Below are 24,188 nucleotides of genomic sequence, written 5' to 3' on the forward strand. Positions count from 1 at the left end.
GCTCCAGCTCCCGGCCAAACGAGATGCCGTAGTACAGCTTCTGTAGCAGCTGCGGCCCGACGCCGCCGACAAAGGCCGCCGCTGTCAGCGGCCGCCAGAGCTGAAGCCGGCCGGAGAAGGCGGCGGCGTCGACCGTCAGCGCCTCCTCCGAGACCAGGCCGGCCTGCGAGAGGGCGGCAAGCCCGAGCACCGCGCTGAGCCAGCTGCGCGTCGCGATAGGCACCCCGAGGTAGGCGCGCTGCAGCCCGGCGACAGGCCCGTCGTCGCCGCCGCGCAGCCGGCGGACGGAGTCGGCGGAGGAGCGCGGGAGCGGTCGCAGCGCGGGGCTCGTCGGTCGGCGAGGCGGCGTGAGCGAGGGCGAGGCGCAGGCAGGCGCCACGAGGGCAAGCAGAACGGCAGATCGCATTCCAACGACACTTTTCTTTTGAGAGCGCCTTCGTTGTTAATAGTACAAACCCAATGGTCTCCCTTGCGCGGTCCTTCGTTGCAGTCGCACACACGCACACGCCGCGCCGCACCGCGCGCCCGCCCACTGCCCCGCCCAGGCGGGAAAGAGATGAGGAGATGGGAGAAAACTTTTCTTTTCCCCACAGCTTGCTTAGGCCTGAGCACAAAGAGATTGGAAGAAAGAAAGAAGCCCTTTTTTCTTCTGCCCGCGCCGCCTAGCTCTGCGGACGGGCCCCCCTCCATCCACCCCTCACGTACGGGTCATGTATAGTCCCCACAATCGCTGTCGTGGGAGGTTAGGTGTGGTGGGGATCGGAGTGGTCTGACCGTGTGGAATGGCCCTGGTCGAGGCCCTCTGTAGTATCGTGAGGCGTCCCTCTTCTCTCGCTCGAGAGATGGTCATCTGAACCCGAAGCATCGGTGTCCAGCAAGTGGAGTTCAAGTCGTACGCGGTTCCGCGGTTTGGTCGCGGGAGAGCGCGGGAGATAGGTTGCCCGCAGCACTGCGGGCTTCCTCATCCGAGGAAGACATATTTACAGAGAGTACTCAAAGTACGAAGGCGGAGTTATACACCGGTGGGGGAGTGGCGCAATTATGCACCGAGTTGTGACACCACAACAGCAAAGAGGTCGACTGTCTCGCAGCGCGTGCCGCCCAGCGAAAGCAGTCAGAGACTATGACGTGCCAAACTTGCACAACGGGAGCCGTGACGTGCCACTATTTGGGCATGGGAATCCGGGGACATGGGAATACGGCGGACTAGCGTAAGCCGGAAATGCTGTGCGGCAACACATCTCGCTTGTGTGCCGCACCAGCTCTCATGTCGGCCTCAGTGCCACACTGCTCACTCCGTGCACTCACCGGTCGGTACCATGTCCGAAGAGGCCACCGGCCAAAAGCAAGAGAGGCATATCTTGAAGGTCCGATACTGGAAGCCCATATAGGCACCTCACACACACACACACACACACACACACACACACACACACACACACACACACACACACACACACACACACACACACACACACAGAGAGAGAGAGAGAGAGAGACAGATAGTAAAAAAGAAAATCGACGCGCTTGCGATGGTGAGAGAGCGGCCCCCAGACACCTTTGCCAGCCCACGCCCGCGACTCCCCCCCTCCCGTTGGCCCCCCACCCCCTCCCCGCCTCAACCGCAGGCGACTCCGGTGGCGGCCGTCGCGGCCCAGCTCGAAAAGTTCAAGGCCGCGTTTGCGCGCGAGGACCTCGAGGCGTGCGTCAAGCTTCTCGCGGAGCTGAAGATGGGCATGCTCTCCTTCGGCTCGCTGCCGCCCGCGGCGCCGTCGGCGCCGTCCTCCTCGCAGCAGCAGGAGCTCCTCCTCGCCCGCGAGATCCTCGAGTACGGCACGCTCGTCTCCATCAAGACGGTCGACATCCCCGCCTTTGAGAGGCACATCGCGCAGGTGCGGCGTTGGCCCGGGCGGCGCGCGCCGCCCCCCAGCCCTCCCCCAGCCGGCCGCGCCTCGGCCGCTGGGGCGGGGGGCTCCGGCCGCCGCATCCCGGCTCCGTGCGCGCTCGCGACCGTCGGCCGACCCCTGCCCGCCCACGCCGCAGCTCAAGGTGTACTATGCGGACTGCGGCTCGCTGCCGGCGTCAGAGCGGCAGTACCCGATCCTCGGGCTGAACCTGCTGCGGCTGCTCGCGCAGAACCGAATCGCGGAGTTCCACACCGAGCTCGAGCTCCTGCCGGTCGAGCTGCAGCTGAGCAACGAGTTCATCAAGTTTCCGGCGCAGCTCGAGCAGCACATCATGGAGGGGTCGTACAACCGCGTGCTCTCGGCGAAGCAGTCGGGCGCGTACGCCAAGGAGGGGCTCTACTTCATGGACCTGCTCGTCGACACCGTCCGCGACGAGATCGCCGAGTGCTCCGAGAAGGCGTACCACTCCGTCTCTGCGGCCGAGCTGCAGACGATGCTCATGATCAGCTCCGAGCAGGCGCGCGCGCACGCACCACCGCCTCCTGCCCTCCTGCCCTCCCGCCGCCGCCCTCGCCCCCTCACCGCCCCTCCTCCCGGGCAGGAGCTGCGCGAGTTTGCCGACCAGCGCGACTGGCGCGTCGCCAACGGCCTCGTCACGTTCGGCGGCCAGGACGACAAGCCGCTCGCGCTTCCCGCCTCGCAGCTCATCCACGAGTCGCTCGCCTACGCAAAGGAGCTCGAGCGCATCGTCTGAGCGCGCGGGGAGGCCGCGCGGGGCGCTCGAGGCCGCCGCGACCGGGAAGGTTGAGTTGGGAGGCTGGCTTGCGCCAGAGGCAGAGCAGGGAACGACCCCGCGACCCCGCGCAGCACGCGGCTACGCTGTGGTGTCCCTCGCACAGACCCCTGAGGGGTTCCGCCCACGCCACCTCGCTGGGGACGTCAGCCCCACAGCACCTCAGCAGTCAGCACAGCGCGACCGCGAGCCCTGGTCCCAATGCGCTGGCACGGCGGCAGGCTTTTGAGTGTATGCACAGGGCTCACAGGGGCTGAGCCGTGTGAAGGGTGGAGGCAAGCTGCCTCGGTCGAACTCCTAGCCGGATAAGGCGTCTGTACCTACTGATTGATTGATGGGAAGGCGAAACCTACTACGTGGGGGGGACCCCTCTCTGCAGTTTGCCAAATCCCTGTCGGAAACGCCATCTCCACGTCCATCGTCAACATCGCCATTGGCATTGCGATCGTAGCCTGCCAATGCTCTCGCTCCTCGTCGCCGCAACCAGCTTCTCCCCTGTCGGCAGCGGGCCGGCACGTGGCTTAACGCACTCCATCGGCAGCGGGCCGGCACGTCAGCGCCCGGCGGTGCTGTCCGCCGCCAACTGCGAGACGGAGCTCCCGGCCGGGCAGCGCCACTTTCTGCACGTCGACGACCTGAGCACCGCCGAGGTGCGCGAGGTGCTCGACCTCGCAAAGCGGATCAAGGCGACGCTCGCCGCCGGCGGACCGGGCTACCGGCCGTTTGCGGACCAGACCCTCGCAATGGTCTTCACCAAGCCGAGCTGCCGCACTCGCGTCTCCTTTGAGTCGGGCTTCCGGCGGCTCGGCGGCCATGCGCTCTGCCTCGGCGAGGAGGTCGGGATCGGGACGCGCGAGGCGACCAAGGACGTGGCGCGGGTGCTGGCGTCGATGAACGAGCTGCTCATGGCGCGCCTCTACGCACACGCCGACATGCTCGAGCTCGCCCAGTTCTCAAAGGTTCCCGTCGTCAACGGGCTGACGGACTACAACCACCCGTGCCAGATCGTCGCCGACGCGCTCACGATCGAGGAGGTCGTGCCGGACGGCTCCATCGAGGGGAAGAAGGTGGTGTACGTCGGAGACGGCAACAACATCGTCCACTCCTGGCTCGAGCTCGCCTGCGTCGTCCCCTTCGACTTCGTGTGCGCCTGCCCGAGCGGCTTCGAGCCGGACGCGGAGCTGGTCGAGCGGGTGGCGAAGAGCGGCGTCGGCAGCGCGCGGGTCGTTGTGGACGACCCGACGGGCGCCGTCTCTGGCGCCGACGTCATCTACGCCGACGTGTGGGCCTCGATGGGCCAAAAGGAGGAGGCGGCGACGCGCGAGGCGGTCTTTGCCCCGTACCAGGCGGGAGGCCCTCCCGAGTCACACCTGCTAGACACCCCCGAGACACCTCGTCGACACCTCGTAGACACCTCCGAGACACCTCCGCGACGCTGTCGCCGGGTCTGCGCCGCAGGTCAACGAGGCGCTCCTCGCGGCGACCGGCAGGGACGACACCCTCTTCCTGCACTGCCTGCCCGCGGAGCGCGGCCGCGAGGTCTCCGACGGCGTGATGGAGTCGGCGCAGTCGCACGTCTTTCGCCAGGCGGAGAACCGCATGCACGCGCAGAATGCGATCATGGTCTTCTGCGCTGGCGCCGCCCGGCCGGCTGCCTAGAGGCGCGGCTGCGGCAGGATGCGGCTGCAGCGGGAGAGGTACGTGCGTGCGCCGGCTTGGCGAGGGCGCCGAGGCTGTGCAGCGCGTCAGCCGTCAGGGGGAGAGAGGGAGAGAGGGCTGAGCGTGAGGGATGCGCGTGGAGCGCCGGAGGCGGCAGATAGACACACCCAGAGCTAGAGTCCAGAGAGCGCGTGTGTTTCGAAGAAGTGTCTGCTGATCGTTTACGTCTATCGATCATTCCTCGTGGTTACAAATTCACGCTACTCGAACCGGCGCGAGCCGCACGTCCGCGACGACATGGTTGAGGCGCGGCGCGTAAGACTTGACTCGCTCGAGGTGGAGGAGCCTCGCCGCCCAGCCTCTCCGCCCCATCCCCGCCGCGAGCGCCTCGAGCCTCGCGAGAAGCGCCCGACCCCACGCGTCCTCCTCGCTCGCGCCCGCGCCAACGCAGGCGTGCACGTGCAGCGTGCCGCCCTCCGGCAGCAGCACCGCCACCGCCACAGGCCAGCCCGCCTCGGAGCTGGGGATGAGGCCGAGGTTGACCCGGTGGGCCACGCCCGCCAGCGTGGCGGCCGCCTGCACGTTGTCGCCCGCATGCACCGTGCACCGCCTCTCGACGCCGTTCGCCGCGACGTTGCGCGAGAGGGCGGCGAGAGCATCCTCGTCCCACTCGCAAGCGTGCACGTGCGCCGCGCCGGCATGGACGAGGTACGGGAGGGTGAAGTAGCCGATGCCGGCGTACAAGTCAACCACCTGCCGAGAGGGCGGCTGGCTCGGCGCACCCGGCGAAAGAAGATCACGCTCGGCGCCGCTGGCGACACCGTCTCGCCGGCGCACGGGAAGCTGCCCACGCGCGCCTTCTCGGTGCCGTTGCCGGAGCTGAACATCGAGCGACACACGTCGAGCCTGCACACCGAGGAGGCGCGCCGACTCGGGCCCGGCGGAGGAGGGAGGAGGAGGGCGCAGGAGGGGCAGGAGGGCGGAGGAGGGCGGAGGAGGCGGAGGAGGAGGGCGGAGGAGGGCGGAGGAGGCAGAGGAGGGAAGAGGAGGAGGCGGAATAGTGGGCGACTCGCCCGTACAGGACGCCATTCTCCTTGAAACTCACCCAGCCGCCGGCACCCGGCGGCCACACCAGGCGCGCGCCGCTCTTGCGGTGCAGCGCCTCCTCCACCTGCCCGATCCTGCCCTGCACACCCAGCCTCGCCGCACCAGCCTCTGCTGCGAGCGCGGCAAGGAGAGACTCTCTCGCGGCGGGAGCGAGCGCCGCCAGAGCCTCTGCCGCCCCCGACCCGGACTCAAACATCCCTCTTGGGGCAAAGAGGGCAACGTCGCCGAGCTTCTCCCACTTCGAGGGCAGCGACTGCACGGGGAAGAGGCGCGCTGCGTCCGCACGCGGCAGCCCAGATGACTCCAGGGCGGCGACGCAGCGCCCGTGCATGCGCTGCCGCTTGTCGCTTGTGCGCCTGTCGGTGGTGGGCGGCGGCAGGAAAGCCAACGATAGCTCGCCGTGCTGCACCGCGTATGCCTCGCCAGCAGCCGTGAGTGGAAGTGCCACCGCGCCACTCTCAGCGCGGAATGCCCGCCGCCCGGTGTCCAAGTAGCCACAGTCGTCCAGCCGCCGGCGAAGCGCCTCAGCCGCCTGCGGATCGACGAGCGCGCATGCACATCCGGACGTCGTTGGTGGCATTATCTGGGGCGCGGCAAGGCGCCAGCATGACTCGTCGCAAAAACAAAACTGATGGGCTGCGCAAAAAGAATGCGCAGCTGGCCCGCATCGCTTAGCCAAAATAATGTCCACGTACTCTTTCTTTTATAGTTTCGAACTGAGCGTCTGAGGCGCAATGGGTTAACTATACCACGGTGGTCAAGCACAACCCGCTCGCTCGGGCCTCCTCGTCGGGCTCGTGGGGCCAGCGCCCCCCTCACGGGCGCGCTAGCCACCCCGGCCGGCGCACTCCTTGTCGCCCCCAAAGCCAAAGAGCTTCGCGGCGGTGCCGCCCATCAGCGCGGCGCGCGCCGCGTCGTCGAGGCCGGGCACCGAGGACCACTGCGCCGGCACGGCCGCCGCTTGGGCGTACGTGAGGGCGGCGGGCGTGCTGCTCACGCCCTCGGGAAGCGGGAAGCCGCCCGGCAGCACGAACGGGTAGTCGGAGCCCCACATGAGGCGCGAGGATCCGTAGGAATTGAGCAGCTGCCTGACGCGCGGCTGCAGGTCGACGAAGGGCGGCGCCTCGCCCGACGCGCGGAAGAGCGCCGACACCTTGACGAAGACCTGCGGGTAGGCGGCCAGGTCGAGGAGACCTTGCCAGCTGGCCTCGTCGTTGGCGGCAGCGTCGCCGAGCTGCCCACCGCTCGCGGGCTGCCGGAAGAAGCCCATGTGGTCCACGACCAGCGTCGTCGACGGGAACTCGCTGCACAGCCGCTTCAGGTCGGGCACGAAGCCCGCGAGGCCCTTGAAGGCCATCACGCCGACGGGCATGCCGAGCTCGCCGGCGCGCTGGTAGAGCGCCCTGCCGACATCTGAGCAGAGGCCGCCCTCGAAGGCGCCGGCATTGAACCGCACGCCCACGAAGCCGGCCGTGTGCAGCGCCTCGAGCGCGGCGATCGCCTCCTCTGGCGGCAACGTCGGGTTCGCCAAGCCCATGCCGCGGAAAAAGGTCGGGTGCGCCTTGAGCGCCTCGCTAACGTAGCTGTGGTCGTGCATGTGGTTTGCGGGCTGCACGACGAGAGCGCCGCCGACGCCCGCCTCCCTGGCGGCGGCGAGGAACGCCTCGGGTGATCCTGCGGAGCGCAGTTCGGCCGGCGGCGGGCTTGCCCAAGGAAAGGGCGCCTCGCCGTCGGACCAGAGGTGGATGGCAGAGTCAATCACTCGGCTCGCTCCCGTCATCGATGCGGCGGTCGAGCCGGGCGTCGGAAACGTGGCGAGGGTGGCGAAGCTCGTGGCGAAGAGCCGGCGGCCCAGATGCATGCAAACCAGGAGTCGGCCGGAGAGAGGCGAAAATCTGATTCTTTTCTTTTGAGAGGCCTTGGTTGTTAAAGGTACACCTTTCTACCTACCTACCTACCTAGTACAAGCCCAATGGTCCCTTGCGAGCGGTCCTTTGTTGCAGTCGCACACACGCACACGCCGCGCCGCACCGCGCGCCCGCCCGCTGCCCCGCCCAGGCGGGAAAGAGATGAGGAGATGGGACAGCAAAGGAGGAGGCACAAACACGTATGGGAGGGTTCAGTAATGCGCCACGCTGCCCGGCGTTTCTCACTTTCCGGGACAGCCCCGCCTTTTCGAGGCAGGAAAGTGACGGCTACCCCGTACGCCCTGCATCCTGCTACCGCCCGACGCCGACCGCCCATCCCCCCCTCTTCGTTCCCCCCTCGAATCCTCCGGACCCCGACAAGCCGCCCGACGTTGGGCCTCTGCCCCGCACGCCCCCGCCCCTTCTGCCCCTCGCTCACACCCCGGCCCGACACGCACATACAAGACAAACCCGGCGTCCTGCTCTCAAAAGAAAAGAAAAAATGGGAAGGAGGAGACCAGCGGGGGAGACTCCCCGCCTATGCAACACCCCAGAGAGGGGCTGCCATCGCCGAAGCTGTGCCTAAGCATAACTCCCAAACCCGCAGCGGCCCGGGGGGCCTTGGGGGCAGCCTGCCGGACCGCTGTTGCACGGGGCTAAGCACCAGAAGATGAGTGTAGTTGATGGATCGGGCTGTCGACCGTGCCTCCCCTCTTTTCGTCAGAGTGGGACCTACGCCGCGCTGGGGGCGCGCCCGGTCCTCGACGGAGCCGCGCGCCCCAAACGACCCAGGCGGCGAGTAGTCGTCGTCGAATCTTCGGCACGTAGTCGCCCGTGGTCAGCGCCCTTCCTCCCTCGCCCGTCCCTACTCGTATTGCACCCGAGGCGCCCGCGGCATCTCGCCGCCCATCTATTCTTTTCTTCCGGTGCGCCGGCCACGCGAGAGTTGCGATGGTTTTGCGGGAGATCGGCGCGAAATCTCGAGAAATCGCTTCCGGAAACCCCTCTTTTGAAAATCTTTTTCTCGCTCGGCAACCACAAGGGGTGCAGTGCGCGTCTGCCAGCGCAACTCGAGGGCCGGCCCACGGCCCGCGCGGCCGCGGCAGAGCACAGGTTCGAAGCACAGGTGGACAAGAAGGTGGCGCAGGCGGCGCACGCGCGGGCGTGTGGCCGGCGGCGGCGTGGCGGCAGCGCTGGCGGCGGCTGGCCCCGCGGCGCGCGGGCTCCCAAGGCCGATGCACCTCACGGGCACCGGCGGGCACCGCGGCGGCACCCTCGGCCACAGGCCGGTGTAGCATCGGGTCAGACGCGCGTCGGTCAGTGACTCCTGGAGGGTTCTGGCACGTCGCCGAGAGCTAGCTAGACGACGCCCACCTCACCAGCGACGCCGAGCCGCTCGCACAGCAGCCCTGTGGCTGTGCTAAACCGAGACGTGCAGCATCCCGGTGTATGCGAGACCGAGGAGTGCAGCACAGGCCGGTGTAGCATCGGTCCGTGACTCGTGGAGGGTTCTGGCGCGTCGCCGAGAGCTAGCTAGATGACGCCCGGCTCGCGAGCGACGCCGAGCCGCTCGCACAGCAGCCCTGTGCTAAACCGAGACGTGCCGCATCCCGGTGTATGCGAGACCGAGGAGTGCAGCACAGGCCGGTGTAGCATCGGGTCGGACGCGCGTCGGTCAGTGTGACTCGTGGAGGGTTGGAGGGTTCTGGCATGCGCCGCCGCCGCCGCCCCCGCCGCCGCCGCCGCCCCCGCTGTAGCGTTTGGGGGGCGACTGCGGACTGGCGACGGCAAAAATGATGATGACCCCGTGGCCACTGTTAATGTGAGAAAGAAAAGAAAGAAAACGTACGACCCAAGGGAGGGACGGGACTGTTAATGTGAGAAAAAGAAGAAAGAAAAAAGAAAGAAAACGGACAAACCAAGGGAGGCATAAAGAAAGAAAGAAAGAAAACAGACAACCCAAGGGAGGGATGGGAGGACGGCACGCCGCCACCACACAGGGATTTTAAGGAGAGGTGTGTGGTGCGCTATCCGTCGCCCACCCAAGGGAGGCATGAAGAAAGAAAACGACACATGCCTTTCTTTTCCGCAACAACGATGACTTCCACCCCCGGCGCCGCATCCACCTCGACCATGTGCGTGGTCCCACTGCGCACAAACGGCCGTGCCCACTTCAGCCTCGACGCGGGCCCGATGCCCGCCTCGCTCGTCGGCCGGCTCTCGGAGGCAGAGTACTACGGCGTCACCGAAAGGATAAACAAGGCGTTGCTGCCGCTGGCGCACTTTGGCCTGTCCTCGCTCCTGCTCCCGTTCCTCGCGATCGACGCGCTCACCGTGGCGGTGCTCTACGGCGCCGACCCGTCGCTCCTCGTCGCGCCGCTGTCTCAGGACCTTCCCGACCTGCTGCTGCCCGTGCTGCTCGAGATCACTCTCGTCGCCGCCGCCTTCCCGCTCGTCTCGCTGCTCGTCTCGCGGCGCATCGGGCGCGTGCAGGCGCTGGTGCGCGAGGTGCTCGACGACGCATCGCGCACATTTGCTCCGCGCGGCGTCCACTTTTCCCTCAAGCTCGGCGTGACTGGCGCGGGCGCCTCGACAAACATGTGGGTCGAGATGCAGGCCCGCGCGCCGCTTCTCCACCCGCGCGTCATACTCCGCCAAGCCACGTCGCTCTCGCCGCGTTCCCGACCGCCGCCGTCGACCGCCCCCTCCCGCCCGCAGGTCGCTCCGCTCTTCCGTGTGCCCGTGCCCGTGCCTGTGCCGACCCTCTACCCGATCCTGCTCCCGTCGGCGAACGAGCACGCCGCGCCCGGCGCGCCCCCCCCCCCTCGCCGGGCTTGGGCTCCCCCCCCCCCCCTTTCCTTCTCAACACCCCCCCCCCCGCCCTCCCCCCTCTCCCGCCGCCTCCAGGCGCCTCGCCGCCCAGCCCGACGCCAGCAAACAGCAAGCAACCGCAAGGCCGGGCGCAGCCGCAGCCGCCGCTCGAGCCCTCCTCCTCCGCCGCAGCTTTGCGGGGCGAGGCCTCGCACGAGGCGGCGCAGGAGGGGGGCGCCGCGCCCGGCTCGCTCGCCGAAGAGGCGCGCGGCGCACGAGTCACCCTCCCCGCCTCTCCCTCCCCACCTCCTCTCCCCACCTCCCTTGCCCTCGCTCCCTCCGCCGGGGGGGCGCCACCAGGGGGCAGAGGCCTCGCGCCCACCTCGCAACTGCCACGCCTCACGCCGCCGGCGCGTGCAGGTGGCCGCGGCTGCGGCGGCGGGCAGCCTCACCCCGCAGCAGCAGGAGTACTTGCGAGTGCTGCAAGAGAACCAGCTGTTGCGCCAGTACCTCGCGCAGACGCAGGCGCGCCTCTATTGGGACTACGCCACTCACTAAAGGCCCTATACGCGCTAAAGGCCTATACGCGCGGCGTGAGAGCTCGGAAGCGAGCTTTGCACGGCGATCACGCCTCCGACCCGCAAGCTCACCCGCCTCACCGCACGGCGTCCTCGCCCTGCCCCCGCACCGCAGGCGCTCGTCCAGCTCCAGGCGCAGCACGCCAGTGCCCTCGCCGCACGGACGCAGCCGCCCGCCGGACCTGCCGCCTTGGATGCCGCGGGCTAGCGGGGCGCAGCCGAGCACGCGAGCGCGTGCGCACACGGCCGTACACGGCCTCTGCGTGCGTGCCACCATCCCTCGCGGATCATCGAGAGCACACCTCGCGCCCGCACGAGCCAGGCCTGCTGAGTGGGTTGATGCGGCACATTTGAGTTGCTGCTGCGTGTGCCGTGTCCGTGTGGTCCTGTAGCTATACCTAACCAAAAGAAGAAGAAGGGATCTCGTATTCCGTCCTATTCCGGAGTCTTCCGGGACCCGATATAAGGAAGAAGCGATATTTAAAAAAAGGGCATTGGCCATTGCGCGGCTAGCCCGACCTTCCGCAGTGAAACCACCCCCGCCTCAACCCGCTCAGGGACGGACGCAGTTTCCCCCTCTCAAAGGCGGTTTCGAAGTTGATGAGCCCTCGTCCCCCCCTACTCACGAAAATGAATGAAACGGCGGGGGGAGCGGAGATTCCGCCCCGGCCGAGGGTCTTCGCGACCGGTGGACTGTATCTAGTTGAACGCGATGGCGCCTAAAGACAGTTCGCCCGCCGCGCTCTTTACGGCTGCAACTGGCGAGAGCAGCAGCAAGCGCAGAGGCAACCAATACCTCGCTCAGGCGCGTGCAGGCATGGCTCGATGCCTTCCAGGAGCCGCGAGCTCGGCAGGTCACGCCGTCGGCTCAAGCCGCGAGCGCTCTGAGTCTCCAGAGCCGCGAGCGGTGGTCCAACGGCTGAGCCCAGAAAGCTCGCCGCGCAGCGGCAGTCCCTTGACGGTGGCCAGGCCCGATCTAATGACGGCACCACCTCTGCACGGGCCCTCGCCGCTCGCGCCCGCCCCCAAGCCAACCGGCGACGCATCACCAGCTGCAACGCGTCAGCCGCAACGTCCGGCGCTCAACGCGGGGGGCGTGGACGCCTCGCGCTCCGGCCAGCGTGCCAGGCCATTCCTCGACAAGCTGGGCTTTCGCCTCGACTCGTTTGAGTTTACTTTGCGCCGCGCTGGGAGCCAAGCCACGAGGATTGCAGGCAAGGTGCTGCGTCCGCTCGGCGAGAGCGAGATGCAGACGGTCCTGGACACGCCGCCGAAGGAGTTGCCAGCCGTGCCGGTAGAGCACAAAGCACTCAGCAGCAGCATGGGTCAGACGGCGGTCTCGTACCTGGCAGAGAGCCGCTTTGCCAAGTCTCGCGGCATGACGCCCGGGATCACCCTCGGGCACCTCGGTCACAATGGCTGTCTCGCCAACCCGGACGATTTGGCTGCGGCTATTGCTGGCTACGAGGGTCTTCTGACCCTGTACGCGAGCAGGTTGGCGCTGTGCGAGGGCGTCGCCGAGATTCTCAAACTCGAGACGCTCTCGGTAGAGGAGGCAAAGGTGTGGGCTACCGCGCGGGGCCCCCAGCCACTTCCGTGGGAGGCCAAACGGAGCAATGAGCCAGCCTACTCGACCAGTCGGCGAAAGCGGGCCATCGCGCGCGGCCTCCGAAATCTCATCGCCCACTCGCTCGGCGGCGAGGAGGGGTTCGTGCGGTGGATTGTCGACGAAATGGAGCGCTCGCAGGGGCGCAAAGGCGTCCTCAAGGACAAGAGAATTTTCGAAGCGAGCTTCTTGCAGACACTGCTCGAGTCGGACAAGCTGCACGCGGAGCTTAAACGTCTGATTGAGCGCAGAGGTCGCCCAACACTGCTTCGGTTCGCCGTGGCGACGAGCGGGATCCGGCAGCGCGACGTCAACAAGCTACGCGAGCTGCAGCCAGGGTTCTACCCCGGCCCGAACAAGATCCGGCAGGGCAAGCGGACGCATCTCGGCGCCTTCCTCCGGGACGTCTGCAGCGGTGGATGGAGTCCCGTTTCAATGACGACTGGGCTGTCTGAGGCGGCGGAGGCCGAGGAGCGCGAGAGGCGGCTGGCTTTGGATCGGGTGCAGGCGGATGCTGATGATGCGGGTCTCGTCGCTGAGGCACGTCGCGAGCTCGAGGCAGCTGCGGAGGGGGAGTCCTCCGGCAGTGAAAGCGAGGGAGTCAACGAGTGGGAATCGGATGGCGAGCAGGAGCCGACGCCGGCGGAGGTGGAGGCCGACAAGGCGGTCGGCAAGGGGTACGGGGTAGAGGACATGCGAGACGCTCATCAGGCCATGATCTTCGTGAATCTTGCGTTCACGGTGGCAGAGCCAGGCACCAAATCCAGCCAACTTGTGTGCAAACTTACAGAGGACAAGGCCAACTTTGACTATCTCAGCCGTGCCGGTCTCAAATCGGCAACCTCCGCGCAGCTCGAGTACATATCGCAGGGGGTCATCGGGCCAGACATGGTCGACCACCAACTGACCTGCGCGCAGAGCTCTCGAGGGGCGTTCCCGCTGGTGAAGACGAGGGCTGGCGACTCTCGTCCGCAGGCGCGCGTGTATTCTCCCCCCGACCCCGAGAGCCTTCCGCGTCGCGGCCCGAACCCAACCAATCGTCCACGCACACGTTTTTCTTTTTTCAGATCGAGATCGACCTCGTATCGCTCATGGAGCAGCAAGATTCGATCTACAAGTACGGTTTGGAAAATGTCGCCTTGCTCTCTCAACTCCCGCCCGTAATCATTACCTTTGGCAACACGGCGGACGAGCTCTCCACCATGTCCGGCTATGCCGAACAAGACACGGCCAAGGGCCGCGACGGCACTCCCGGCCTCTACTCTATGCCCACACATATGCGCCGCCTCCCGCTCGCAGCGCGCAAAACGCGGGCACGCGTCAAGCCGGAGGAGCAGCAGCCGGCCGCGGGCACCGCCGACGCGAGCGGTGCAGGATGGGAGAAGGGACAGGGTCATCCTCCCCACCTGCACAAGCAGGATCTTGCTAATATTAGGGATCTTGGAAGGACGATCAGGGACACAGGGTTCAACAGGGGGACGGAGTGGGGAGCGCATCGCGACACGGAGGGGGGGCAACAAACAATCTCTCTCTCTCGGAGGGGGGCTGGGCAGGGACAAGGGTTCACCCACACGACAGGGTTATTCTTCAAAATAAATAAATAAAACGGACATGCCAAGCTAGGGCTGGTCCTTCAAAAGGTAGGTAGGTAGAAAGGTGAAGAACAGTCAGGGGTGTTCAAAAGCACCTCAGTGGTGCAGTGTTTCTTCTCAGCTGAGAGCATCGTTGGGCTTGCCCTGCGCAGCGGCGCGCCCCTCAGAGTCGCGCGGCGACCAATGAAACCATGGATGCAGCCGATGGCATCGAGCACCGCCCCGCCGGCGGCGCCCGGGATCGGCGAGGCATGTGGCTCGCCGCAGCTCGACTCGGCCTGCGCGCGGCTTCGGCCATTTAGCCCGCCCTTATGCCGGATAGGAGTGCGGCGACTTCAAGCGCGGCGCCTGCTTCCGTGCGTCGTGCAAGTTCTTGCACGGCGGGAAGCCCGCCTCCGAGGCGGCGAGTGCCGTCGCGAACGCCAACGGCGGCGCCGCTGGCCTGCCCACGCCGCGTGCGGCCGGTAGTTTTGTCGCTCCCGACGGCCTCGATGTCAAGCTCTTCGACCCGACCACAGGCCGTCGCCGTCGCCGCCGCGAGCTCTCGCGCCGCGTCAGGCCGCTCGGCCGCCGACGCTCCTCCTCTCCGCCCCCCGGCAGGCTTTGGTCTCTTTGGCACGCCCGTGTGGGGCACCCGATACGGCTCGACGCAGCCGCTGCAAAAGATTGAAAACGTGCGGCCGCTCTGCATGGACTTCTTCAAGTCGGGCTTCTGCAACCGGAAGGGCCCGCACAACCAGGGCTGCCTCTTCCGCCACGACGAGATCGAGGGCAAGGGCAAGATCGAGGCGCCGCCCGGCGCCGACGCGGCCCCTCGACCCCTCGCGCCAGCCGACGGCCCCGGCGCCGCGTGCAGGTGCCGAGCGCCTTTGACAAGGAGTCGACGTGGGAGGTGGACCGGTTCGGGCTCGAGGCGACGGGGCGGCTGCGCCCCGCCGGCGCCGGCTCCACCTCGCTGCAGGAGTTGACCCAGGCGGCGGCGGAGTACGCGGCTCGGCGCAAGGAGCGCAGCCCGCGCCTCCTCGCCCCGCGCCTCCTCGCCCCAAGCCTTGTGGCGCCGCGACCCTAGGCGCAGCTCGAGGCGGAGGAGAAGGCGGCCGCGGACGCCGCTGCGGCGGCTGAGCGGGCGGCGGCGGCGGCGGCGGCGGCGGCAGCTGCGGCACCAGCGAGCAGCGCGCCTCTTCCCGAGGGGTGGAGGGAGGCCAAGGCTCCGGACGGGCGGACCTATTACTACCACGCGGCGACGAAGGAGACGAAGTGGACTCGGCCGACGGCAGCGCCGGGAGCGGCGCCGACGCCGCTTCCCGAGGGGTGGAAGGAGGCCAAGGCTCCGGACGGGCGGACCTATTACTACCACGCGGCGACGAAGGAGACGAAGTGGACTCGGCCGACGGCAGCGAAGGAAAGCCGGCGCGGTTGCAGTATCGACTTCGTGTCCTCACGACTGCCTCCCGCCATAGGCGGCTGCGCCTGCGTCAGCACTTGCGTCAGCGCCTGCAGCGGCCACCAACGGCCACGGAGGCGCGAGCACGGCGGAAGCGGCGGACGAGCCCGCAGCCAAGCGCGCGAGGCCCGACGCGGGGGCTGACGCCTCCGAATGATGTTGATGAGTCCGTTTTCGGCCTCCCTTTGGACACTTGTCGCCCTCCTACGCGCACGAAGACACACGAGACCACACGCGGTGCACGGGCACGCCCTGGCCGCGCGATAGGCGTACAAATCGTGTCTGGCCGCATAGGTGATAGGAGAAACACAGCAAGAGGTGGGGTCGGGTCGGCCCACGCATGTCGTTGTCTTCATATATGTTGCGTACAGTATTCAGGTCCGGTGTTAAAATCGCACCGTGTGTGCGTGTGCGTGACGACCGCGGTTACGGGTTGGCCGCGCCGGTGCCCGACCCGGCACCCCTCTCGAGCCCTAGCTGGTAGCTCGCGAGCCGCGAGAGCGGCCGAGAGGCTCTCATCAGACATCACTCTAGCACTACAAAGCAGTACGTGGTCCACACCGCACCAGGGAGGTACGGCTCGCCGCCATCGAGACGATGCGGCTTTTTGGGCGCCTCCGCCGCCGCCGCACAATCCATTCGAGGAACGCGCTCGGCCAAGGCCGACGCACATCCACTGCGGTGAGAGCGCGCGCCTCGCTGGCGAGGACCAAGTCGACCATGCCCAGGGCGCCCGCATCAGCGCCGCCCGCGCCGAGCAGCAGGTCGGAAGCGTTGAATGCGATCCCGCTCGCCCGATACCAGCGCAGCACCATCGGTGCCGCCGGCAGGAGGCAGTGACGCATGTAGGCGTGCCGCCGGTGCGTCTCCCCGTCCTGGTGGGAGTGGAGCAAAGTCGCGATGTCGGACGCAATCACCGTGCTCCGCGAGGCGACGGCCGTCAGCTGTTCGAGGCAGGACGCGAGCCGCTTGGGGCAGCCCGCAGAGGAGACAGCATACAGCTCGTGCGCCACGTGGTTTGAGCGGAGCTGCACGGCGTCGAAGGTGCCAAAGGCCAAGCCGTGAGAGGCGAGGAAACGTCTCGCGGCGTGGATGATTGCTCCAGACGGCTGCATGATGCTGTCGCGGCGAGCCACTGCGCCCGAAACCAGAGGCGTGGCGTCGTCGTGCCTCCGCAAGTTCAGCAAGACGACGCGGCGGTAGCGCTGGAGCACGGCCAGTCGCTGCGATCTGCGCAGCGCCGCCCCGGCGAGGCACGCCAGCGGCCAGCCTCGGCCTAGCCGCGTGAAGGCAGCCTGGAGCTCCCGCCGTGCGCGCGCCGTGCAGCTCGTCGGACAACGCACAAGCCCGGTCCGGTTCTCGACCGCGGCGCGGCACTCGCGCGGAAAGTCAGACCATATGATTAAAACGGCGGCCCGCTGCTGCATCGGGGTGGCGATGACACGTGCGTGCCATTCTGCGGCCGAGATTAGCGCCCTTGGCGCGAGGGCTGCGGCGATGGGCTCCCGTTCAAAGTAGGTGGAGAGGGGCAGCGCCTTGGGCGCCTCCGGGTCGACAAGTTCACTGGAGAAGACGCTCGGCTCGACGAGGTCAAAGCCGCCGCGAGTGCACAGGGAGACGGCGGTGGTGAGCGCAATGCTCGCGCCGGCCAGCTTCTCCCAAAAGTCACCGATCAGCAAAGCGCGGCCGTGAGCGTGCTGGTGCTGCGGGCCGGGCAGCGGAGACATCGCTCGAGCGTAAACAAGAATAAGAAGTCGCCCTGGATGTGAGGTTACTGACTGCACTCCAAGTGCTCCAAGTGCCCCGCGAGCTGGGAATAGGACCGCCGCAAGCGGCGTGGCGTGGGGCGGTTGAGCATCCCTCCGGGGGCCCCTCTGCGCCGGGGAGGCGTTGTTGGAGGCTAGGACGCAAGCGTCCGTCGCCTTTTTCAAACTCGGGTCCCACTCCGCTACGCTCCGACCCGAATTTGGAGGGCCATGAAGTTTAAGGTGTTGCTGCGCAAAAGGGGCGGGGCGCGGGCGCGCGCGCGGCAGACGCCAGCGCAAAATTTTTTTGGGGTGCAACCCTGTACCTGAGGTAGCCGTTTTATTTATTTTGTTAAAAGAAATCTCAAGCCCTTAAGGCTATAGCCGCTGCGCAAGACTGGCAAAAGGCAAGCACTCTACCGCGGCGCGGCGCGCTGGCCGGGAGGCCACCGTGCCCTGGCTTCGAGGCGTCCCAAAGCTGCTGGTTGGCGGCGGGCGGGCGGGCGGCGCGGCGTCGTCCCGTTTGGCGAGGCAGAAGCCAGCCGGCGGGCTCCACGCTCTGGCTGGCGCGTGCCAGGCTGCAAAAGCAACGGAGGTGGGTCAGCCCACCGGGAAGCGCACCGCACTTGGGAGGCGAGGCGGCACGCGGGCAGCGGGCAGGGCGCGAGCGCTCTGCTCACCTCCTCCCCTCGCGTAGAAGGGCGCAGAGGGGGGAGACGCTCACGCCCGCAAGGCGCGGCACCCGCCGACTGGCTTCTGGCCGAAGGAGGCCTCCGTGAAGCCTGTGACGGGTAGCGCGCGCCCTGATGCCACCGCGCGTGGGGCTGGCGGGGGCGGGGGGGCGAGCCCGGAAGAAAGGGTCCGGATCGAGGGCCCCGAGACGAAGGCCCGGAAGAAGGGGGGGGAGGAGAGGGTCGTCTCAGGAGAGGGTCGTCTCTGCGCGCTCCCTTTTCAGAAGGCCGCTTCGGGCTCCGCCTCGTCGGCCGCCCGCGGGGGGGCGGCGAGGTCTTCGCCTAGCATCGTGCCCCACAGGTCGAGCCACCCCAGGTTGTCGCAGTCGGCCGGCTCCCCTCCGTCCGAAGGGAGATTGCTGCCGTACGGGATGAGGTTGAAGGGGGAGGCGAGGGACGGGGTGGCGGCGTGGCGCAAGCTGTAGGCGCGCCGGCTGTAGGCCGCGCTCGTCGGCCGCCAGCACTTGCGCCGCCGCCTACGCCCCTTGAACCCGACCCCCCAAGGCCCCCGCGTCTGCGCGCGAGAGTTGCGGCCGGGAATGGCGGCGAGGGCGGCCGGCGGAATGGCGGCGAGCGGAAGGGCGGGCCGGGCGGGGCGCGGAGGCGGCCGATAGTCTGAGCGATACCAGGTCCGGTGCGTGCCCTTCATCGCAGGAATGGTGAGCCGGGGGCGTCTTAGTCTGGCTCGCGGACCACGGGCGTCTCGATAGATCTAAATACGGACGTTCTTGGCTTCAATTTTACGAAAGTCTTGGCACCAGCTGATGGCTTGCCCGGCCGACATCACGCAGTTCGTGCACGGTATTCGGATTTTGCTATTTGCTCGTGTGGGGGTATATCGCAGATTTGTCAATGGTACCGCGTCTGCGACGCGGGCGCCTTGCGGGCACGGCGCGCCGCAGGCGCGGCTCCGAGAAAAGGCCAGACACGAGTGTGAACGTGAGCTCCCAGCTCGTCAAATGAAAATTTCTCTTCGCCTGCGCGGCGCGCGCACTTGGCATTTTGCAAGTCTGCGGTGTTCTGAGTGAGCGGTGTGGATGGAGGCGTGTGCGTCTTGAGTCGGTGGCAGACTGGCTGGCGGCATCGGATCCGGGACCGCAGCTCACCTCTTCCGACTATCCGGGGCCGGCTCTGACCTTTGACCTACCTAGATTGAGTGCCCCGGCCGAAGTTAAGAAACCATGGCCTGGGGTGGGTGAGGCGTGTGGAAAGGTTTAGAAACGGCGCTACGTATGTTTTCTTAATGCCTCTGCGGAATCGACCCTTCGAAGTGCTCACGGAATGTTATCGCTACCGGCGTCGCTCTTTGCCCTCGCGCCAGTGTTCTTCGACACCGCAGGGCGCCTGCAGCGGGTCCCGGCGCCAGCAAACCCGGGTACGACGCGCTTCTACACTCTGGTGCACAACGGACAGTCGCTGGTCAAGGCAGACGGTGGCGGCTGGAAGCCTGCGCTTCTCTCTGCGAGCGAGGTGTCCGAGGTTGGCGGTGGCGGCGCCCTCCAAGTCTTTCTCGGCAGCGTCGAGGACGCAGCGAGCCCGCTGCAGCGTGGGGATTACTGGCTGCTCGAGACGTCCGCTCTCGACGAGCAGCCGCCTGCGAGCATCGGTGGCGATGGAGCCGCTTGGGAGCCGCTGCGTGCGCGAGCTGGGCCGAGCGTGTGCGACGCGCTCGAGGTGGACGAGGCGGCGCTGCTCGCCACCGCGCGCGGGTTGGCGCACTGGCACAACAGCGTTCGATTCTGCTCCAAGTGCGGCAGCGCAGAGGTCGTGCCGTACCGGAACGGGAAGGGGCGGAGATGCAATGTGTGCTCCGAGCGCTTTCGCCCTCGGCTCGACGCGTCGGTGATCGTCCTCGTCCTGGACGCGACTCGCTCACGGTGCCTGCTCGGCCGCAAGGCGGCTTGGCCGACGGGTCGCTACTCGACACTCGCGGGCTTTGTCGAGTTCGGGGAGACGCTCGAGGAGTGTGTGGTGCGGGAGGTGTGCGAGGAGAGCGGCTGCTCCGTCGACAGGTCGACGCTCGACTTCGTCGCATCGCAGCCGTGGCTCTTCCCGCGCTCGCTCATGGTCGGCTTCACCGTCTGCGCAGCGCCCAGCGAGGGGGCCGACGCGGCGCTCGCGGTCGACGAGGACGAGCTGGAGGACGCGAGATGGTTCTCCAAGGAGTACGTGCGCGAGCAGCTCGGGCTCGAGCGCGAGGCCGGACGCGACGGGCCCGCAGTCGAGGGCGGTTTTCACGTGCCGTCGCGAGTCTCACTCGCGCGCACACTGATCGAATCTTGGCTCGCCGAGTGAACAGCAGCTGGACCTCGGGTTGCTGTGGAGGGCCGCCGTTCGCCGGTTCGGCGGTGTCTTAATTCCGCGGTCTCCGTGAGCCGGCGTTATTTAACCCGTGTATGACACCGCTGGCGGCTGGGGGGCGGCCCGGGCGCAACACACCCCCCGCGCCCCCCCCGCCAAAACGACGGGAAAACAGCCCCCGGCGGGGTGTCGCTGTCGGTCTCACTCTCACAGTATCAGCAATATACGCACAGGCGCCCGCAGTAACGCACAAAACGCTCTCCGCAATACACACATCTCACACACATTGATCGAGTTTCAAACGCGTGTTCAAAACGGTCTGTGTCACGTGTCGTCAGGCCTCGTCCCTGCGCACCCTTCGGTCTCGCTCTCGGCCGCGGCTGCCGCCCGCAAGCCTGCCGACGAGCCCGTCGCCCCGCGCACACACGAGCACAGCCGCCATGACGAGCGCCGTGCCCGCCGCCTCGGAGAGGCCCCAGCGGCTGCCCACCGGGTCGACGGCGAGGGAGAGCAGCGCGGTGAGGGGCGGCTGCACCGCATTGTACAGCACGAGCACGCTCGCGTCCGTGTGCCGGTTCGCCCACGCGCGGAGCGAGTAGCCGACCACCGAGGAGAGCAGCACCGCGTACGCGACGGCGAGGAGAGCGGCGGGCCTCCAGAGCGGCGCCAGCCCCGCGGCCGAGAGGGGCGGCGGCTCCTCGAGGCGCGCGAGCGAGTCGACTGCAGCGGCGAGCAGCATCACGCAGAGCGAGCCGACGTACGCGTGCGCCGTCACCGTCACCGCGCCGTAAAGAGGGGGGTGGCCCTCCTCCTCCGGGCAGCGCCTCTCCTCCGGGCAGCGCCTCCGCCTCTCCTCGCGCGGCGACGGCTCGCCCTCGCCGTCGGCGCCGCCCGCCGCGCGCCGCGAGCGGAGCCGCACCAGCTGCCGCTGGACGAGGCAGTACGCGCTGATGCCGACTCCCTGCAGGAAGAGGAGCGACATGCCCGCCAGCCGCGAGCCGGAGGGGCGAGCCGGCGAGGGGTCGGGCTGGCTGCGCGGCCCTGCCTGCAGCAAGAGCACCCCGCCGCCGGCGAGGAGCGCCGACAGCACCTTTGCAGCAGAGAGCGGCTCGATGCCCAGCAGCGCGGCCAGCACGGCGGCGGTCGAGGGCTCGATGCACTGGAACAGCGCCGCCGTCGTCGCGTCGGTGAGAGCGATCCCGACGGCGAAGCAGAGCTGGAAGGCCGCGAGCAGCGCGCCCAGCAGCGCGAAGCGGGCGCGGTGCGCTCGCAGCGGCAGCGAGGGAGGCCCCTCCAGGGCGGCGGCCCAGCCGTAGAGGAGAGCAATCGAGGCCAGCTCTCGCAGCACCGAGAAGCCGATCGGGCTGACACCCTCGCGCAGGCAGCGGGCAGCGAGGATGTTGTGGCCCGAGTAGATTAACGCGGCCACCAAAAGCGCTCCGTGCGCCTTGGCGGTGCTAGAGGAGGCCGCCCGAGAGGAGGATGCCTCGGCTCCGGCGTCGGCACTGTCAGAGGCGGCCAGCAGCGGGGAGGGAGGAGACGACAGCCGGTTCGGCATTTTTTTGCCCACCGACCAGCCAGGCGTGTATTCTTTTTTGCTTGGCCCGATTCCGCGCTCGGCTCTCGGGACGCTCGCCCACAGGCCGCCGGTTGGCCAAAGCACAGGTTTCGATCCGGGCCACCGCAAATTTTGATCAGCAAATTTCGAGAGGGCGGCCGCAAATTTTTAGGTAGATTTTGATTGTCAAAACGCGTCCGTTTTGCCGCAGGATAGAGCATATACAGGCAATCGTGGGCGGTCCCGCTATGGATATGCCCAACCCACAAAATGAATACGCATCGCCTTATGCTCTGGTTTCGGGTGCGTAACCTGGTTTTCGTAGACAGGCGCAGTTATCAAAATACAGCAGATATGAAGGCCGGCCCTCACCCCGGACCTGCTCACAGCGCATATTTTCCTGTACAGACCCACTAGTGCTCTCGTGTCTTGACAGTGGGTGCGACGAACTCCCTCTCCGAAGACCGCTCGAGGTCGATGTGCGCCAACCCTCTCCGAAGATTCGTTCCTCGACGACGTCCATTCCGACTGAGGGCCAAGAAGCCCCCCCCCCCCTCTGCCCCCTCCCTATCTCCCAATTAGCCAAAGACAGGCCACCAGATCGAGTCGTCGTGGAACGAGTCGACGGTTTTCCGCCCATGCGTCTCTCTCTACGTAGATCTGGTTGTCGATCAAACGGGGCACTTTGCGAGCCGCCTCCGTCCCGTCTCGCCTGGAAGGGGAAAGCGAGATAACGTGAGGGATGTGCTTGGAGAAGCCGTGGTGGCTGGGTGCGGCGGCCACCTACTCGCGAGACCTCAAATCAATGGCCGCACTTGCCTTGAAGTCTGCGGCTGGCGCTCTGTTCGCCGCCGCACGCGTCGCAGCTCTTCGCGCAGAGGTCCTTGACGACCTCGAGCTCGCAGCCCCCGATGGTGAGCAGCTCGGCGCACGTGGCGGCGGGCAAGGCGAGCTTCTCCACAGCGGGTGCGAGAAGCTCCTCGGGGGTGTCGGTACACTCGTCGACCGCGGCAGCCTCCTGCGACAGGGTGGGTGGCAAGCGGCGGTTGCGTATAGCGGCTGGGCCGATAGCTCTACCTACTGGGCCTGCTATGTCTACCGTGGTGTGGACGAGCCGGCGCCCTGCGACTGCACAGTTTGCCTTGCGCCAGCTCTCGCAGACGTTGGGTTCATCACAGAGTTTTTGTACGACGCCTTGGTCCTTCACCGCGCCTGAGCCGCTTTAGGACTGTACGCGCTCCAGATTTTGATCGTCGGCTGGGGGTCGAAGCAGTCGCCCTGCTCCATGCACAAGGCACTTTCCTGGGTGCAGTTCGTACCGTCGGTCTGGTAAACCTCCGAAATACCGCAGTAGCCGAGATGCGAGCAGTAGCCCGTGCACCTGCCGTTGATCAGTGGGACGCCGCCATCGTGCTTCCCGCCCGGAAAGCAGACTGTGCAGACGCTGAACTGCGAACAGTTAACGCCGCTTTGGAGCGTGGCGGAATTTACGTTATCGAGGTAGTTCGGCGTGTTACCTGAGCATGGGCGGTGGGCAGGCTTTCGGAGGAGGTAGAGCACGCAGAGGCGAGGAGGGCGTGGGCGCACCGCAAGCGTTCCAGCCGGAGCAGTAATCCCTGCACATGCCGTTGACCAGGTCAACGCCGCCGTCGAGGGGGTTCCCAGCAACGCACCCCCTCGGCCCGCAACGTGCGGCTTCGGAGACATCCAAACCCATGCAGTTAGTACCGCCACCGCCATCAGTTAGATAGATATCAGCGGTGCCGCAGTAGCCGTAGTAGGAGCAGTACTGTGTGCACCTGCCATTCTCCAGCGCGACACCTCCATCACCTCCTCCCGCAAGACAGGAGCCGCAGAGCGCAGCCTTCTCGCAGGCCGACTGCATGAGGCTGCGACGCGCGAGCCGCCGCCGCTCCGCCATGTTGAGGCGTCGGCCGTTGCCGTGGTCCCCCCCCGCCCCTGCCGCCGCGTCCTCCTCGGCGATGTGCGAATTGACCGCCTTCTCCTCGAAGGCCTTGAGGTCGTCGTTGTTGACCGTCACCGACGTGCAGTCAGCGTCGGCGTGGCAGATGGGCGACTGAGTCCCGTCGGGGAGGACCAGGTACGCGCGCCTGGTGCCAATCAGCCGCACCTTGAAACCGACCTCGTCCTCAAGCTCGACCGTCGTTGGTCGTGTAGTCGTCGTCCCGGTGTTGTCCACGATCGCTGTGGCCACGATCGCGAGGTTGCGGCTTACCTCCTGGCCCGACGCGGTCGTGTACGACACGGTGAGCTGTTTGATGCGCCCGAGCGCCGCAATGTCAAACGCCGCCAGCGCGTAGAGCGGCACCTTTGCCAGCGCCGCGCCCACGTTCAGGACGGAGCCTTCCCCGTCGACGAGCATCTTGTGATCGACGTGTGTCTCCTTGGACAGGAATACGATCGCGGTGTTACCGAGGAGATTGCTTAG

At 67.1% G+C, this 24,188-nt stretch overlaps 11 protein-coding genes across 11 annotated transcripts in view; 5 read left to right on the forward strand and 6 right to left on the reverse strand.

Moving 5' to 3' along the window:
• The window catches only part of EMIHUDRAFT_204137 (hypothetical protein), a gene marked incomplete at both ends in the record, with an annotated part of 2,439 nt that extends 2,033 nt beyond the window's left edge, over positions 1 to 406 (reverse strand). The window contains one exon of the mRNA XM_005780697.1: positions 21 to 406. Within this exon, the coding sequence (XP_005780754.1) occupies positions 21 to 406 (386 nt within the window). The remainder of the gene's footprint in view (positions 1 to 20) is intronic.
• A 913-nt stretch (positions 407 to 1,319) lies between these two features.
• EMIHUDRAFT_449934 (hypothetical protein) lies at positions 1,320 to 3,055 on the forward strand (the record flags this gene model as incomplete). The annotated part of the gene is made up of 4 exons (XM_005780698.1): positions 1,320 to 1,367; positions 1,629 to 1,892; positions 2,044 to 2,424; positions 2,509 to 3,055. 4 exons carry the CDS (start codon positions 1,320 to 1,322, stop codon positions 2,659 to 2,661), a joined length of 846 nt encoding a protein of 281 aa, XP_005780755.1. The 3' UTR covers positions 2,662 to 3,055.
• A 103-nt stretch (positions 3,056 to 3,158) lies between these two features.
• Positions 3,159 to 4,359, forward strand: EMIHUDRAFT_204139 (ornithine carbamoyltransferase; the record flags this gene model as incomplete). The annotated part of the gene is made up of 2 exons (XM_005780699.1): positions 3,159 to 4,028; positions 4,159 to 4,359. The coding sequence occupies 2 exons, from the start codon at positions 3,159 to 3,161 to the stop codon at positions 4,357 to 4,359; spliced, it is 1,071 nt and encodes a 356-aa protein (XP_005780756.1).
• A 232-nt stretch (positions 4,360 to 4,591) lies between these two features.
• Positions 4,592 to 6,083, reverse strand: EMIHUDRAFT_449936 (hypothetical protein). The gene is made up of 3 exons (XM_005780700.1): positions 5,433 to 6,083; positions 5,181 to 5,265; positions 4,592 to 5,112 (listed from the first exon to the last, which is right to left on the reverse strand). Exons 1-3 carry the CDS (start codon positions 6,044 to 6,046, stop codon positions 4,615 to 4,617), a joined length of 1,197 nt encoding a protein of 398 aa, XP_005780757.1. The 5' UTR covers positions 6,047 to 6,083; the 3' UTR covers positions 4,592 to 4,614.
• Positions 6,084 to 6,292: 209 nt separating this feature from the next.
• Positions 6,293 to 7,327, reverse strand: EMIHUDRAFT_64168 (hypothetical protein; the record flags this gene model as incomplete). Its single annotated transcript, XM_005780701.1, has 1 exon — positions 6,293 to 7,327. One exon carries the CDS (start codon positions 7,325 to 7,327, stop codon positions 6,293 to 6,295), a length of 1,035 nt encoding a protein of 344 aa, XP_005780758.1.
• Positions 7,328 to 9,475: 2,148 nt separating this feature from the next.
• EMIHUDRAFT_434729 (hypothetical protein) lies at positions 9,476 to 11,193 on the forward strand. Its single transcript, XM_005780702.1, has 5 exons — positions 9,476 to 9,989; positions 10,092 to 10,156; positions 10,281 to 10,462; positions 10,605 to 10,704; positions 10,873 to 11,193. The coding sequence occupies exons 1-5, from the start codon at positions 9,507 to 9,509 to the stop codon at positions 11,114 to 11,116; spliced, it is 1,074 nt and encodes a 357-aa protein (XP_005780759.1). The 5' UTR covers positions 9,476 to 9,506; the 3' UTR covers positions 11,117 to 11,193.
• Positions 11,194 to 14,102: 2,909 nt separating this feature from the next.
• On the forward strand, positions 14,103 to 15,792 carry EMIHUDRAFT_434731 (hypothetical protein). The gene is made up of 6 exons (XM_005780703.1): positions 14,103 to 14,209; positions 14,283 to 14,478; positions 14,561 to 14,748; positions 14,817 to 14,963; positions 15,030 to 15,353; positions 15,421 to 15,792. The coding sequence occupies exons 1-6, from the start codon at positions 14,144 to 14,146 to the stop codon at positions 15,559 to 15,561; spliced, it is 1,062 nt and encodes a 353-aa protein (XP_005780760.1). The 5' UTR covers positions 14,103 to 14,143; the 3' UTR covers positions 15,562 to 15,792.
• A 38-nt stretch (positions 15,793 to 15,830) lies between these two features.
• Positions 15,831 to 17,131, reverse strand: EMIHUDRAFT_204145 (hypothetical protein; the record flags this gene model as incomplete). The annotated part of the gene is made up of 2 exons (XM_005780704.1): positions 15,831 to 15,877; positions 15,955 to 17,131. 2 exons carry the CDS (start codon positions 17,129 to 17,131, stop codon positions 15,831 to 15,833), a joined length of 1,224 nt encoding a protein of 407 aa, XP_005780761.1.
• Positions 17,132 to 17,483: 352 nt separating this feature from the next.
• Positions 17,484 to 18,559, reverse strand: EMIHUDRAFT_434734 (hypothetical protein). Its single transcript, XM_005780705.1, is given in 2 exon segments — positions 17,484 to 18,056; positions 18,073 to 18,559. 1 exon segment carries the CDS (start codon positions 18,527 to 18,529, stop codon positions 18,101 to 18,103), a length of 429 nt encoding a protein of 142 aa, XP_005780762.1. The 5' UTR covers positions 18,530 to 18,559; the 3' UTR covers positions 17,484 to 18,056; positions 18,073 to 18,100.
• Positions 18,560 to 19,161: 602 nt separating this feature from the next.
• Positions 19,162 to 20,175, forward strand: EMIHUDRAFT_204146 (hypothetical protein; the record flags this gene model as incomplete). The annotated part of the gene is made up of 1 exon (XM_005780706.1): positions 19,162 to 20,175. One exon carries the CDS (start codon positions 19,162 to 19,164, stop codon positions 20,173 to 20,175), a length of 1,014 nt encoding a protein of 337 aa, XP_005780763.1.
• Positions 20,176 to 20,515: 340 nt separating this feature from the next.
• On the reverse strand, positions 20,516 to 21,739 carry EMIHUDRAFT_204147 (hypothetical protein; the record flags this gene model as incomplete). The annotated part of the gene is made up of 2 exons (XM_005780707.1): positions 20,516 to 21,034; positions 21,101 to 21,739. The coding sequence occupies 2 exons, from the start codon at positions 21,737 to 21,739 to the stop codon at positions 20,516 to 20,518; spliced, it is 1,158 nt and encodes a 385-aa protein (XP_005780764.1).
• Positions 21,740 to 24,188: the final 2,449 nt, after the last annotated feature.

Source organism: Emiliania huxleyi (assembly GCF_000372725.1).
Source record: "Emiliania huxleyi CCMP1516 chromosome Unknown EMIHUscaffold_21, whole genome shotgun sequence".
NCBI lineage: Eukaryota > Haptophyta > Isochrysidales > Noelaerhabdaceae > Emiliania > Emiliania huxleyi.

Excerpts from the sequence above, each read along its gene's own strand:
- EMIHUDRAFT_434731 (XM_005780703.1), top strand. The coding sequence starts at position 14,144 with ATGAAACCATGGATGCAGCCGATGGCATCGAGCACCGCCCCGCCGGCG. Across the intron at positions 14,964-15,029 it reads AGTACGCGGCTCGGCGCAAG|GCGCAGCTCGAGGCGGAGGA; the intron begins GAGCGCAGCCCG and ends CCGCGACCCTAG. Across the intron at positions 15,354-15,420 it reads CGAAGTGGACTCGGCCGACG|GCGGCTGCGCCTGCGTCAGC; the intron begins GCAGCGAAGGAA and ends CTCCCGCCATAG.
- EMIHUDRAFT_449936 (XM_005780700.1), bottom strand. The coding sequence starts at position 6,046 with ATGCCACCAACGACGTCCGGATGTGCATGCGCGCTCGTCGATCCGCAG. Across the intron at positions 5,266-5,432 it reads GAGAATGGCGTCCTGTACGG|GCTCGACGTGTGTCGCTCGA; the intron begins GCGAGTCGCCCA and ends CTCGGTGTGCAG. Across the intron at positions 5,113-5,180 it reads TCCCGTGCGCCGGCGAGACG|GTGGTTGACTTGTACGCCGG; the intron begins GTGTCGCCAGCG and ends CCCTCTCGGCAG.
- EMIHUDRAFT_434734 (XM_005780705.1), bottom strand. The coding sequence starts at position 18,529 with ATGAAGGGCACGCACCGGACCTGGTATCGCTCAGACTATCGGCCGCCT.
- EMIHUDRAFT_434729 (XM_005780702.1), top strand. The coding sequence starts at position 9,507 with ATGTGCGTGGTCCCACTGCGCACAAACGGCCGTGCCCACTTCAGCCTC. Across the intron at positions 9,990-10,091 it reads ACATGTGGGTCGAGATGCAG|GTCGCTCCGCTCTTCCGTGT; the intron begins GCCCGCGCGCCG and ends TCCCGCCCGCAG. Across the intron at positions 10,705-10,872 it reads GCGCCAGTACCTCGCGCAGA|CGCAGGCGCTCGTCCAGCTC; the intron begins CGCAGGCGCGCC and ends CTGCCCCCGCAC.